The sequence below is a fragment of the Sinocyclocheilus grahami genome, unplaced genomic scaffold, assembly GCF_001515645.1.
Source record: "Sinocyclocheilus grahami isolate Dianchi unplaced genomic scaffold, SAMN03320097.WGS_v1.1 scaffold183.1, whole genome shotgun sequence".
Classification (NCBI taxonomy): Eukaryota; Metazoa; Chordata; class Actinopteri; order Cypriniformes; family Cyprinidae; genus Sinocyclocheilus; species Sinocyclocheilus grahami.
This window is the reverse complement of record NW_015505362.1, coordinates 542,973-557,716: the sequence shown is the minus strand read 5'-3', so window position 1 is coordinate 557,716 and position 14,744 is coordinate 542,973. Positions and strand designations below refer to the sequence as shown.

At 35.4% G+C, this 14,744-nt stretch overlaps 3 protein-coding genes across 5 annotated transcripts in view; 1 reads left to right on the top strand and 2 right to left on the bottom strand.

Moving 5' to 3' along the window:
* LOC107594444 (spastin-like) overlaps window positions 1-62 on the bottom strand; it is an 8,867-nt gene extending 8,805 nt beyond the window's left edge. The window contains exon 1 of the mRNA XM_016284499.1: window positions 35-62. Within this exon, the coding sequence (XP_016139985.1) occupies window positions 35-62 (28 nt within the window). The remainder of the gene's footprint in view (window positions 1-34) is intronic.
* Window positions 63-1,358: 1,296 nt separating this feature from the next.
* Window positions 1,359-4,553, top strand: LOC107594419 (protein dpy-30 homolog). Of its 2 annotated transcripts, none has more exons than XM_016284457.1 (5): window positions 1,359-1,457; window positions 1,744-1,784; window positions 1,870-1,917; window positions 2,051-2,193; window positions 3,180-4,553. In XM_016284457.1, exons 1-5 carry the CDS (start codon window positions 1,448-1,450, stop codon window positions 3,250-3,252), a joined length of 315 nt encoding a protein of 104 aa, XP_016139943.1. In that variant the 5' UTR covers window positions 1,359-1,447; the 3' UTR covers window positions 3,253-4,553. The 2 variants fall into 2 exon arrangements, with proteins under 2 accessions (XP_016139943.1, XP_016139942.1); XM_016284456.1 differs by having other exon boundaries at window positions 1,744-1,793.
* Window positions 4,554-4,578: 25 nt separating this feature from the next.
* On the bottom strand, window positions 4,579-13,405 carry LOC107594418 (presenilin-2). 2 transcript variants are annotated; one of them, XM_016284454.1, is made up of 11 exons: window positions 13,293-13,405; window positions 12,491-12,655; window positions 12,158-12,366; window positions 10,911-11,052; window positions 10,698-10,765; window positions 9,227-9,447; window positions 8,562-8,660; window positions 8,344-8,394; window positions 8,098-8,217; window positions 7,780-7,895; window positions 4,579-5,934 (listed from the first exon to the last, which is right to left on the bottom strand). In XM_016284454.1, the coding sequence occupies exons 2-11, from the start codon at window positions 12,620-12,622 to the stop codon at window positions 5,779-5,781; spliced, it is 1,314 nt and encodes a 437-aa protein (XP_016139940.1). In that variant the 5' UTR covers window positions 12,623-12,655; window positions 13,293-13,405; the 3' UTR covers window positions 4,579-5,778. The 2 variants fall into 2 exon arrangements, with proteins under 2 accessions (XP_016139940.1, XP_016139939.1); XM_016284453.1 differs by lacking the exon at window positions 4,579-5,934 and adding an exon at window positions 6,246-6,460.
* Window positions 13,406-14,744: the final 1,339 nt, after the last annotated feature.

The following is a 14,744-nucleotide window of genomic DNA, read 5'->3' as shown; positions in this document are numbered from 1 at the left end:
TGAGGTGGTTCCCACTTCATCACGGCTGGCTGACATCCAAAATCTGATCCCAGATCACTCATCTCTTCTTAGGCAGGAGTATAAGCAATAACAACAGAAACCATGACTATATAGTCTCTCCTGATGGCACTAAATGGTTTCTAACTGACTAAAGCAGGTTATTTTATTATTTTTTGGATGGTCCAAACTAGCTTAGGTGGCTAATCCTCTGGATAGGACTAGGTCATCCTGGTTAGGTGTTGCTATAATTATAAATTAGCATACATTACATATTATCCAGCCCAATCTCTAGTTCTTGATATTTGCACTGGATATTCATATCTTCTGAGCACTAGTTCACATACGACTAGACAAATGCCAACAAATGGGGCCCACTCCTGGACAGATGAAGTGAAAGTAAAACCAAACACAAAATCTAACGTGTGTAAGCGCAAGACAATTTGCCTTTGTGGAATGGACAGTGAAATATTTCCTGTTTACATAAACAATAAAACACAAGAGAGCCTTACAGAGAGTACAAAAAGAACCTTATAAAAAGTGAGGCAGTACCATGATAAAGCGATGGTATCACATGATATTACCATATTTACAGTATTCATATACTAACTATGGTATTCACATTTGCTACTTAACTGATTTTCAGTTTATTTGCTATTGACTGTTCAAATGCAGAGTTTTGCGCATCGTGTGCGAGAGAGCGAGCGAGAAAGAGAGAGAGAGAGCGAGCGAGAGCGAGAGAGCAAGAGAGCGAGAGCGCGAGAGTGAGTGAGAAGACGAGTGCTTGCGGTGTTCGGCCAATCACAATGCACTGGGTCAGCTGGCCAATCAGAGCAGACTGCGCTTGTCGGAAGGAGGGACTTTGTAGAAAACTAAGCGTTTGAGAGAGGCGAGGCATATAGGACAATAATGTACAGTATTTGAAAAATAATGTGTTTTTTGAACATTAAAGCATGTCAACATATTCTGTTACATCAAATACACCAAATAATGATCTTTAAAAAAAGCATCATATGACCCCTTTAAATTTTGTAAAATAGTCATATAAACATTTTTCTGTCATTATGTTAATATGGATATAACCAATAATTATAATTATTTTTAAAATACATTTTACGTTTGTATTTTATTTTTTACGTTTATACAAAAAAAGCATCCATTATCTAGTAATCACAAACGACTGTGATTGGTCCGCCTGGAGTAATGTAACACTTGTCTCGTGACCACACGTTAACGTTTTTATTCAGTAGTGCTTTGGATAATGCTTTACATCTTAATAATGCTACTGAGAAACACAACATAAATCCACTGTAAATCGTTAAATAAAAAAAATAGCATCTGAAATGTCTGGGACACAAGGCCCCGCCCTTTTTAGAACCTACGCTCGCGTCATTCAAGCACGTGCTGTGCGCATGCGCAGCGTCAACTGCGTAGAAACCAACAACAAACTATGGCGGACGGTAAGTGATGTTTCTGAGCTTTGTGGTTAATTGTGCAGTGATTATATTTGCTGCAGTTTTAGACCTAGTCAGTGTTAACATACGGTAGGGAGAGTTATATTTCTGATTGTGTGCATTATTGTTAGCGTTGAGCTTGTCTGCAGTGGCCCATTGAATCCCGCCATTCACTACAGTATGTGACTTTAACGTTACATGCACACATGCGCGACTCGTATGTAAAGTACTGCGGCGTGTGAGTTCTTAAACTTGTTAATGTGGCTTAATAGTTTAATTTTGATCCTTCCAGAACACCCTGATGCCGAGCAGAGCATGGAGGGACACACTGCTGTGAGTAACGTTAGCATTGCAATATTTCATTAAAGCAAGATACAAGAAAGCAGTTTGTTGTCATTGTGTTTCTTGTTTATTTTAGGTCCCAGCAAATCCTCATGCAGAATATGGCCTCACTGAAAACATCCAGGTACAACATCAGTACTACTTTGTTTTTTATAATGTCTTAAAGACTGGAACAGAAAAACAGTTGTGAATTGGCTGCAGCATGAATGAAGCATTAGTTCTATGAGTGTATTCTATGTGTGTCTATGTTTCTCTAGAGAATAGTGGAGAATGAGAAAACAAGCGCTGAAAAAGTCACCAAACAGAAGGTGGACCCTCAGACCCTTCCTACACGAGCGTATCTGGATCAGACCGTGGTTCCTATCCTCCTGCAGGGCTTGTCAGTTCTGGCCAAGGAAAGGTCTGCATTAGTGCACAGACTTCTTGCTAAGTTCTTTCCAAACACAAAACTACATGAACATGATTTTTTGGGGGGATTATGATTGCCTTAAAGAATGGTTCACCCAGAAATGAACATGTACTCCGCCTCAGGCCATTCAAGATGTAGACGAGTTTGTTTCTTCATCAGAACAGATTTGGAGAAATGTAGCATTGCATCACTTGCTCAGCAATGGATCCTCTGCAGTGAATGGGTGCCGTCAGAATGAGAGTCCAAACAACTGATAAAAACATCACAATAATCCACACCACTCCAGTCCATCAGTTAACATTCTGTGAAGTGAAAAGCTGTGTGTTTCATAGTTTATGGCCAAAATAGAATTCCATAATGACACTTCCTCCAATAAAAAGTCCATCCCCTATTCTATTTCACAAAATTCAAAATCCACCAGCATACTTGTTAAAGCAGTTTTGGACTCTCTTCACTTATAAACGGTGCTTAATCTGAGCATATTTCTCTCCTGATTCAGATGAGATGACTTTTTCAGTGGAGAAAGAAATATTATGGATAGAGACTTTTTTTTTATCCAGAAGCAGTTTGAAGTTAAAAATGTTTTTGTTTCTTAAAACCATGCAGCTTTTCACTTCACAAGATGTTAATTGATGGACTGGAGTGATATGGGTTACTTGTGGATTATTGTGATGTTTTTATCAGCTGTTTGGACTCTCATTCTGACGGCACCCATTCACTGCATAGGTTGATTGCTCATTGGTGAGCAAGTGATGTAATGCTACATTTCTCCAAATCTGTTCAGATGAAGAAACAAACTCATCTACATGTTGAATGGCCTGAGGCTGAATAAATGTTCAGCAAATTTTCTTTTTTGGGGGGTAAATTATTCTTTTAAGTAATTCCTTTAATTCATTCCTTTTGTCTGATCAAAATTAAATTTCCTCCTTGTATCAATTAAGTTTATGTATCTAATTCCACTATCCATCTTCCTTCAGGCCTCCAAATCCCATAGAGTTTTTAGCAGCATTCTTACTGAAGAACAAGTCCCAGTTTGAGGAACGAAATTAAAGACACCGTGTGCGGTGGAAGATTTAGGATTACAGTTTTATGTTTTGTGTGTTTTTTTGTGAATTTAAATGTAATGGTGTCTCTCTTCAAACTGTTTGTTTGCCAACATTAATGTAGTTTTCTAAGCTCTAATAAAATGTTCAAGCAGCCATATATGTTTCACTGGTGTGGATTTTCTTTATTTGGTAATTAATAAGGCAGCTAAAATTGACACTAAATTGGCTTGGCATGTACAAAAATCCAGCTCACGAACAATCCTTCATTCCCATTTATTTGCTTGATATTTTAATATTACACGACACCTAGCATTGTGCATGACAATAACAAACAAAACCGAGAGAGGAAAACAATTCTTTTTAACTGTGAACATATAAAAACAATTAAAATTTTAATCTGTAGTAAATATAATTTCTTTCTTCAGTATAAAGATTAAACGCTCTCAGCATATGCAAAATACTCCTAAACCGCTCAAAGCACATCCGTTTCTCAAGCAGCCGTAATCACCATGTCCATGAAAGGTCTCTATTCATAAAGTAGTATAAAAACATGTGATAGCAATGGTTTGTTTCCATTCCGGTAACGGCTGATAAAAAAGGAACACATTTATAAAGCCGAGAGCCGATCATCTTACAGAGAATGATTCTCAGCGCTATATACGACCAACACGTTTTCAATTAGCTTGAGAAAATTCATAGTAAGATTATAGATGCCTTTTTAGATTGAATATGATGTGGAAAAACATGAATACATTGGTATTGACCTGAAACTCTGTAAACTAGAGTAAAAGAATTCAGTTTCTGTCCTTGTATCTCTGCAATGTATTGTACCTCCAGTGCACTAGTTCTCGGCTGCAATTTCAGTGGCACAGAAAAACCACAACGCAAGGCACCAACAACTTCTAAGAGCTGGCATACCTGATATGGGTCTAGAAGAAATCCTAGATAAACGTTCCCAGTGTACTTAATTTAAAATTTGACAGTGCCTGTGACATTGTCAGCAAACAGTTTGTAGACCAAATGTAAACCAAAGACTTTGTCAAATTCGTAAACTGATACTTGCAAATTTGCATTTCAATTAAAATCTCCAAACACAAAAATTACATCAGTGACCAGGATTTTGGCATGTCGTTCCAGGACTAGGGCTGGGCGATACAGCTTAGGAAATATTAAATATATCATCAATTTTTTTATTATATTTTACAGCCATTTGACATTATTCGTTTTATATCTTGGTGTTTATGTATTTGGGTAACACTTTACAATACGATTTGTTAGCATTAGTTAACATGAACTAAAAATGAAAAAGACTTCTAAAGCATTTATTAATATTAGCTCATGTTAATTTAAACATTTACTGATACATTATTCAAATCAAAAGTCGCCTCTGTTCATATTAATTAATGGACATGAGCTAACATTGTATTTTTATTCATTAACAATTACAAAGATAAATACTACACTACATGTATTGCTCATTGTTATTTAACGCATTATTGTAAAGTTACTAACATATTTTTAATAAAACATAACACATAAAAATGTCATGCAGGGATAACCACTGAATATTTTTAAGAGAGACTATTAAAACATCTCTACACGAACACTTTCATACTCTTTCGTCACAGCACTTGTATTTTCACTAAAACTTATCAAAAAATTCTGCAGTTTGGTTTTTGTTTTCGAGGCTACGTATAGACAACCTACCATTTTCAAAACATTACATTTCTGTTGTATAAAACATTTATGTCTTTGTAAATAAAGTCTAACTTCTCGAGATTACAGGTTGGTAACTGCTCAGCTTTAGCCATCCATAAAATGTTAACGTATTTAATTTTAGGTTTGGTTTCTCATCTTCTGCAACTAAAATGCAACCTTGTGAACGACATACAAATCTGATATCGCCAGCAAAATTATTGTGAATATTAGATATATCACCCAGCCCTATGTAGGTCCAACAAATATGTTGATTTAGGATCACATCCTGTTTGCCGACATCATGATAAACCTATGTTATACACTTTCATAAGCCTTCCACAATATTAGTAATTCTAAAAATGAAAGTATGCAGGAAAAACTCTATTCGTGTGATTAGTTTATTATGCTGTAACCACTGGCAAGCTTACAGCACTCACACTGCTGTATGCAGGCCACATATACAGGCTTCTGTCTCACCACTGAAACTAGCAGCAATCTTTTCATCACTTCATAAGTCGTATTTATGAAAAAGGACCCTTCACTGACACTTGTCAGGATGCCGAAAAGTCATTTACCTTCTCAGTAAGTATTAAAAAAACCCTGGTAAAACTACTGTATATTCTAAAGAGCTGATGTGCAGCTTCTCAATAAAAACCAAAATGCCAATGCAAAGCTGCATGACAACACAGAACTGAAATCGGTTTGCTTGTTTTGATACATTTCACACCTTCATTCACTCACTCAGATTCATGAGAAATAAAAACGTTTGAATCTCACTGAAGCGCAACGACTGTGGTTCTGATAAAGTCCTTCATGTGTCAGTGGGTTTCTGTCAGATGTAGTATTGGTGGGCTGCCAGGCTGTCCATGAAGGGCCGTACCAGATTGTCTGTGGAGAAGTAGAAGACCAGGCCGAAGGTGATGGAGATGGGCAGAGCCGGCAGAGCCTTCTTGAAAATGGCCAGCAGGAGGAGCGTCAGGCACAGTCCCTGCAAAGCAACCACAATATCAGCAACAACAACCCTAAATCAAACTCTTAGGCTCTGCTCCTAAACCTAGCAAGCTTTCTACTGCCCCACTAAGACATCATCCACTCATTTGGAACATTCAACATACAGTAGCTAGCAATACAAATACATAGCAAACAATTATTGTTTACAACAGTCAATGTTTAATTAAACTATTATTATCAATTTCTTTAGTACTGAATGAAATATAAATATTACATTAAAAAAAACAATATGATTAAAAACATTTTTATATTTAATAAATATAAAAGTATAGGAAAAACGTTTGAATCTCACTGAAGCGCAACGACTGTGGTTCTGATAAAGTCCTTCATGTGTCAGTGGGTTTCTGTCAGATGTAGTATTGGTGGGCTGCCAGGCTGTCCATGAAGGGCCGTACCAGATTGTCTGTGGAGAAGTAGAAGACCAGGCCGAAGGTGATGGAGATGGGCAGAGCCGGCAGAGCCTTCTTGAAAATGGCCAGAAGGAGGAGCGTCAGGCACAGTCCCTGCAAAGCAACCACAATATCAGCAACAACAACCCTAAATCAAACTCTTAGGCTCTGCTCCAAAACCTAGCGAGCTTTCTACTGCCCCACTAAGACATCATCCACTCATTTGGAACATTCAACATACAGTAGCTAGCAATACAAATACATAGCAAACAATTATTGTTTACAACAGTCAATGATTAATTAAACTATTATTATCAATATCTTTAGTACTGAATGAAATATAAATATTACAACAAAAAACAATATGATTAAAAACATTTTTATATTTAATAAATATAAAAGTATAGGTTTTATAATAATATAATATAACAATATATAAGAGGTACTTAAAAGTATGTACTTGTAACAATGCATTTTGGGATTTCCTTTTATTATAGATGTTTATATGTGACCGTGGAGCACAAAACCAGTCATAATTAGCACGGGTATATTTGTAACAATAGCCAACAATACAGTGTATCGGTCAAAATTATTGATTTTTCTTTTATGCCAAAAATCATTTAGATATTAAGTAAAGATCATGTTCTATGAAGATATTTTGTAAATTTCCTACCATAAATATATCAAAACTTAATTTTTGATTAGTGATATGCATTGCTAAGAACTTCATTTAGACAACTTTAAAGGCGATTTTCTCAATATTTCGATTTTTTTGCACCCTCAGATTCCAGATTTTCAAATAGTTGTATCAAGTAGTTGGATGATGTAGAAATCTCAATTTCAAAAAATTGACCCTTATGACTGGTTTTGTGGTCCAGGGTCGCATATTTGTTTTTTCCTCTTTTTCTATAGAAATTAAAGTTAACTAGTTATGTAATGACTTGTAATAATGTGTCTACTGAAGTCAAGTTTCTGTCACTCTTTTCAACTTTTTAAATGCATATCTAAAAAATGGCAGTGCATAGTAACTCTTGAACAGATGAAAGCCATTTAATATTATAGTTCATATCTGACACCAATTTGTCCATACAGTTGTACTACACTACCGTTTTCTACAAATATATTAAACCGCACAACTGTTTTCAACATTGATAATAATAAGAAATGTTTCTTAAGCAGCAAATCAGCATATTAGAATGATTTCTGAAGGATCATGTGACACTGAAGACTGGAGTAATGATGCTGAAAATTCACAGGAATAAATTACATTTTAAAATATATTTGAATATAAAAAAGCCATTTTCAATTGATAAATTTCACAAATAAATTCAGACTCGGCAAGCATAATAGACTTTAAACATTAAAAAGCATCTCTATTAGTGAATGTTAGTCTGTACGTGCCGGATCAACAGAAGGCTAGTTGAGACACTCACGATGAGAATGGCCACGAAACAGGCCAGTGTGGTGTTCCAGTCTCCTCCGGTGGTGGCCGCCTTTCCCACCAGCACACTGTAGAAGATGAAATCACCCAGACCCAGCTTCACCCCTCCTGTGAGAAAGTCAACCAACAGGCATTTCAGCATATGACACTAGAATGAAAATAGTCAAACCTGTTTGTTAAGTTTGCATGGATTGCCCGAGGCATTTTTAACTAGTTCACCACATTGTGCCTTAATTACTTGCTTTATAAGTGAAGTACTGTAAGCAAAGAACATGATCTGTATGATACTGAGGCTGTAGAAACCCCTTACGGTCTTCCTCAAGGTCCTCTTCTGCTGAATACCGCCGCCTCCCTCCCTGAGCCGCATCATCCTCTGACTCCACCCCTTCCTGTGCCAAAGCTCCGCCCTCATTCCGCTGCCTTTCATCAGCTGAGAGGACAACAACAGCTTATTCACCAATATCTAAGTTACAGGGTATTAGATTCCACTTTCCACACAAAGCATTTCAAGGTCTTGGAAAAAAGTACTAAAAAGCACTAGTAAAGTGCAGCTCACCGGAATCTGGATTACTAGAATCAGCCATGCCAACCATCCAAACCATGGCAGCTGAGAAAGAGAAAATGTATTAGTACATGATCCATCTTGACTGGACTTAAAGTGGTTAAACTAGCTGACTACAAATGTGGTGATGCAAACTAGTGTCATTTTTAGACAATCCCAACTGTTGCAAGTCTGCATGCTGCATGTTCTTGGTTTCATTTTTCAAGACATACATGAATATATGAGCGCAGGGAAAATTGGCTCGTTTCTTTCTTGCGCCGTCTCTACCAGCATCCTCAACGGGCCTTTCGGACAAAGCACCGCAATCAGATCTGGAAAATAAACACACAAACGGTGAAACAATCATGTGCACTAATCCAACAGATATGAGCATTTTCAGTGATTTTGCCATTTCTGTGCCACTACAATTTTTTTTTAGAAAATTATGTTCTGCACCTTTAAGAACTGAATTTTTAACATTAAACAAGTTAAAGGGATAGTCCATCCAAAAATGAAAATCCTGTCATAATTTACTCAAGTCGGTCCAAACCTTTAAGCGTTTCTTTCTTCTGCAGAACATAAAAGAAGATATTTTGATAAATGTCTGCAACCATTGGTGAAAAAATACAATGGAAGTCAATGGGAACTTAAACTGTTCTTCCCAGTATTATTTCATGTTCCACATAAGAAAGAACGTCAAAGAAATTTGGAACAAGGGTGATTACAGATTAAATAATTACAGAATATTCATTTTAGGCCTGATTAACCCCTTAAAGAAATAACAATCCTTATTTTAAATGTGAATGAGAGTCACAGTATAGCAAGTGACAGAGAAGCTGAAGAACAAATGCAGAAGCAGATGGTTTGCGGTCTGTCAATCAATCTCCAGGCACCGTACCATATATCGAGATGGCTCCCAGTATGACCCATGCTGACCATTCGGGCAGGTATTTGATGAAGATGAGGGCCATGAGGGCGCTGATGACAATGAGGTACGCCTGCTGCAGCCGCAACGGCCCTTTCCAGTGGATGCAGATCATTCCCACGACGCCGAAATTCCAGATGATCATCACTAACGTTGGGTAGTCCATAGCCACGTTATATGTCTTGAAGACCTCGCTGGAAAGGAAAGGGTTTGACAAACTTATAAACAAGGAACTAAATTAGGAATAAAGATGATTTAAAGGGGTCATATTATGAAGTGCTTGATTCACAATCATCAATCGATCTAGTTTGATTCATTTCTACGAATCAATTCATTTACATAATCACTCAAAATTGTTCATGGAACGGTCATATTACATTCTTTAAAATATTGCTGCTTATTACCATGTACTGTTATATTACTCCATAAAAAAATGATTAGATATCATTATTTCTTTTGCTCATTTAGTGTAAAAAATTAAAATTAAAAAAGCCACTTTCTGAACCACATTTTTGCAATCAACAAAAATCACTCTTCTAAGCCATTTAAAGGGACAGTTCACTCAAAAATGACAATTCTGTCATTAATTACTCACGTTCATGTTGTTCATGCATCGTGATACTCTCCAAAATGGTGCTAGGGTGACGCGAAGGAGAATTGTTGAATAAAGTTGGTAATTTTGTTTTCTTTGCACACAAAAACTATTTTCGCAGCTTCGTAAAATTATGTTTAAACCCCTGACGTCACATGGACTGTTTTACCGATGTCCTTATTACGTTTCTGGATCTAGGAACAATTCAGTTGCGTTGCGGTCTATGGGAGGGTTAGAAAGCTCTCGGATTTCATCAAAAATATCTTAATTTGTGTTGCAAAGATGAACGAAGGTCTTACGGGTTTGGAATGACATGAGGGTGAGTAATTAATGACAGAATTTAAATTTTTGGGTGAACTATCCCTTTAAGAGCAAGTAGATAAATATTAGGATAGCATCAAAAGGTAGGACTCATTATTAGTTTGCTCAAAAATTACATTGTGATTATTAATCACGACTGATCTAATTTTTTCTTGTTTATTTGACCTCACCTGGTTTCCTAATTTGTTATATTTATCACATACATTAACACAATCTCTACATTATGAAAACTGGTAAAACCAAGAAGCTTCTCTCAAACGCTAAAACCCAAAAAAGTTAAATCCCCAATATTAATTTCAATAATTGCAAATTGTGTATTTTCTATTCAAAAAGAACAAAAAACAATATTGCAGGTGATTATGCTTAATTATTTGAGAGAACCACAAATCTTGATCACAATTGAAATCAATGACGCAGTCTTCTCAAAAGGCTAAAGGTATGAAGATATCATGATTTCAGATATATCATCCAGCGCTGACACATCCATCCAGTAGCATTATTACAAGAAAGCGAAGCTCAGGAGGATCTCACCCCAGATACATGAAGCTGAACCAGAAGAGCAACATCAGAGAAGACAGAATCAGCCAGCCGTGAATGAACTGCACACACAGAAAAACACCTCTCAGAAAATACAGCAAGGATTTTTATAACAAGACGGGAGTAGTTTATTTATGGTGTTATAATCATAAAGTCACAGTCAAACCACAGAACTCTATAGTGTTGTAGTAATAAAGAGGATCTCACTTTATAGCAGCGATACTTATAAAGCACCACCAGTATTATCGTCATGACCACAATCACACTGATCATGACCATGGTGTTGAGGATTGAATTCAAGAGCCTCTGACCGACGGAGTTCGGATCTTCTTCGAACGGAGTGTAGATGCTGCAAAACACACAAACCATACATTTTTGCTTCTTTGTAAAGGATTGATTCAAATAAGAAAACACTGTTATCATTCATTCACCCTCAAATCTGTTGGCTGTTACTTTTTGTGACACATCCTACAATGCAAAGCAATATGATAACAATATTATAGAAAGCTAATTCTTCACATTTTATAATACTGAAAAAATTATATTAAAAACATAATATTAAAAACAAAAAGGTAAATGAAGGAAAACATATATATATTTTTTAATTATAATATTAAAAACATAATATTTAAAACAAAAATAACAAAAAAAAAATTCAAAGGTGGTAGTAAAACAGAACAATTAATGACTGATTTTAACTTTTTATAAAGACTGAATATATATATATATATATATATATATATATATATACATTCACTACTGTTCAAAAGTTTGGGATCAGTAAGATTTGTAAAGTTTTTTAAAGAAGTCTTGAATGATGCTGAAAATTCAGCTTTGCATCACAGTAACAAATTATATTTTAAAGTATATTAAAATAGAAAAAGTTTATTTTATATTGTAATAATATTTCACAATATTACATTTGTTTCCTGTATTTTTGATCAAATAAATGCAGCCTTGATGAGCATAAGAAACTCCTGTAAAAAATATTAAAAAATCGTTCTGATCCCAAACTTTTGAACGGTAGTGTGTATGTTTATATATATATATATATATAGTTATTTATGTTTTTTAATATTATAATTTCTTTATTTTTTATGTAAAATAATTTACATTTTATTTGTCATTACATAATGCACAGCATATCAGTAGCAATATTGTATAGGCCAATAATAGCATTTCTTTATATTGTTATTTACCTGGATCTGCATAAATCAGTTAAAACTGGAAGCAGATACTATCAGGACAAACTGTTGAATCATGTTTTACAATGCTTTTTAGTGCTCAACAACAATTGTTTTAATGTTGAATTATTATATACATATATTTTAAGAGGAAATATATCTTGTGAAATCTCCTTTTGAAACGCAGTTCCATGGAAATATATAAGTTTAGAATGACATGAGGATGAATAATTAATTTTTTTCTCATTTCTGAGGTAACAAAGCACATACAGCCGCTGTGAGGTCTTCTCCGTGTAGAAGCTGACAGACTTGATTGTTGCCACCACCACCACCATGCAGAGCGTGACAGGGATGAAGAGCATGATGACGTGCTTAGCGCCGTATTTGAGGGTCAGCTCCTCTTCCTCTCCGTCAGGAGTGGACGCTCGCTCTCGCTCCACCGGCCCTGGCTCGTCCAAACCTGAGCTGACCGGCCGCCGCTGCGGGAATTACAGGTGAGGACGATAAAAATGGGATTTGTGGATGCAAAGTAACAACTCTGTATTAGCACACGTCAAGCTTAGTTCTTTCAAAAGAGAGGAAGGAGAATTCATGTCCACTTACCCGTTTGGTGTCTGTTTCCTGGGGCAGAGACATATCATGATCTTGGTTGTACGAGGGGATGGTTGGGCTTTCGCACTGGACCAGAGCGGACCTCTCGTTGTAAGAGTCCTCTTCACTGTCCGAAGTATTCATGAAGAGAAGGTGACAGAAGCCAAACGCCCAGAGCTGCAACAAACACATCACGCCAGATCAATATAAATGCAGCCTTTACCAAAAAGCATGATGGAAACCCATAAAGTAGCTTACACATGTAAAACGAAGAGTTGGCTCAATAATTCATTTGCATCACCACTCAACACTGATCAAGGAAGTCTCTGTGCGACATTTTACATGCTTTAAAATGGAGTCATAAGAACATATGCAAGTAAATATTGCTGTTAATTATTATTATGAATGGTTATATTTATCCATAAATATGATTGTGTTTAGTAAGTGTACAATATGCCTTCATTTTCCACTGCATTTTACAAAAATGATGGCATTACAGAAGAATATCAATTTATAACATCCATCTGTGTGGGTTATATTTCCATATACACTTCCATTATGATATTACCATCTGACATTGTATTATAATAGTACCACAGTTCTTCTGTAAGTGGATTAGATTAAAACACACACACACACACACACACACACACACACACACACAAAAGTCGATCTTTAAAAAAAGAATAATAATTCAGCAGTTATAATGAGTGTAATACACCCCTGCTCCCAATGTGTCTGGAAAACCAGTTCCTCCCCGCGTCGAAAGTAAAACCCCACCTGATGAGGTGCACAGATGAGAAGACTGAAATACCTTCAAATGTGACCGTATTCACATGAACGACGACCCAGCAGCGATACTTGCAGCAGCGCTCCGTCAAAACATCGCGAGCTCCGAAGAGGAAGTGATCCCGACCAGCTGATCCCCACGTGACGCTCCAGCGCGTGACGTCAGCTGGCCACAAATCATCATTTACTCTTTTTTTTTTTCCCAAATTTTTTTTTTTTTCTGGATCTTTTTCTTCTTTTGTTCTGTATGTTCAGATGACATTGTACATATTGTTGACAAATGTTGTGTACTCTATGCAAAGTTGGATATCTTTAATGTCATCTTTGTGATGTTTGCATTCATAATAAAAAAATATATATATATTTTTTTGAAATCATCATTTACTCGGGCAAATACCATATACATAAACAGAAATGGGCTAAAGGAAAACCCAACTTTTTGTTATTTCAGATAGATATGAAAAATTATATTGAGTTACTACTTGGGTTGAAAAACAGTCAAAGGAAACGCACGAGGTCTCTTTGTGAAGCTTTTCTGTTATTTATATGATGATCTCATACCTGTTCTTTTTTCTGTTTCGTTTTTTGTTTTTTTCATTATTATTTTTACCTGTATTATTATTTATATAATACTGTATATTTTATATTTCTTTTTTGTAGTTTATATTTGTTCAGTACCATTATATTATATGTTGGAAATCAATAAAGTAAAAGAAATGTCTTTCAAACTCATTTATAAATATTACCCCAGTAACTTTCTCATCTTTTTCTTCTTTTGTTCTGTATGTTCAGATGACATTGTACATATTGTTGACAAATGTTGTGTACTCTATGCAAAGTTGTATATCTTTAATGTCATCTTTGTGATGTTTGCATTCATAATAAAAAAAAATATATATATATTTTTTAAATCATTTACTCGGGCAAATACCATATACATAAACAGAAATGGGCTAAAGGAAAACCCAACTTTTTGTTATTTCAGATAGATATGAAAAATTATATTGAGTTACTACTTGGGTTGAAAAACAGTCAAAGGAAACGCACGAGGTCTCTTTGTGAAGCTTTTCTGTTATTTATATGATGATCTCATACCTGTTCTTTTTTCTGTTTCGTTTTTTGTTTTTTTCATTATTATTTTTACCTGTATTATTATTTATATAATACTGTATATTTTATATTTCTTTTTTGTAGTTTATATTTGTTCAGTACCATTATATTATATGTTGGAAATCAATAAAGTAAAAGAAATGTCTTTCAAACTCATTTATAAATATTACCCCAGTAACTTTCTCCTTGTAAACAGATTTAACTGTGATATGTACCACTATGATATGATACCACTATGTACATTTTGTGTATACAGAAAGGTTTTTTTCATTTATTTTGGAGTACTCAGTCAATTTTTGGTCAAATTTCTGCTCATTTGTTACTACTTGGGTTGAAAAACAGTCAAAGGAAACGCACGAGGTCTCTT

Coding starts and splice junctions, on each gene's coding strand:
- LOC107594419 (XM_016284456.1), top strand. Junction 1,918..2,050: donor GCCTCACTGAAAACATCCAG/GTACAACATCAG, acceptor ATGTTTCTCTAG/AGAATAGTGGAGAATGAGAA. Junction 2,194..3,179: donor TCAGTTCTGGCCAAGGAAAG/GTCTGCATTAGT, acceptor ATCTTCCTTCAG/GCCTCCAAATCCCATAGAGT.
- LOC107594418 (XM_016284454.1), bottom strand. CDS start 12,622: ATGAATACTTCGGACAGTGAAGAGGACTCTTACAACGAGAGGTCCGCT. Junction 12,367..12,490: donor AGGAAACAGACACCAAACGG/GTAAGTGGACAT, acceptor TAATTCCCGCAG/CGGCGGCCGGTCAGCTCAGG. Junction 5,935..7,779: donor GTTTCGTGGCCATTCTCATC/GTGAGTGTCTCA, acceptor GTTGCTTTGCAG/GGACTGTGCCTGACGCTCCT.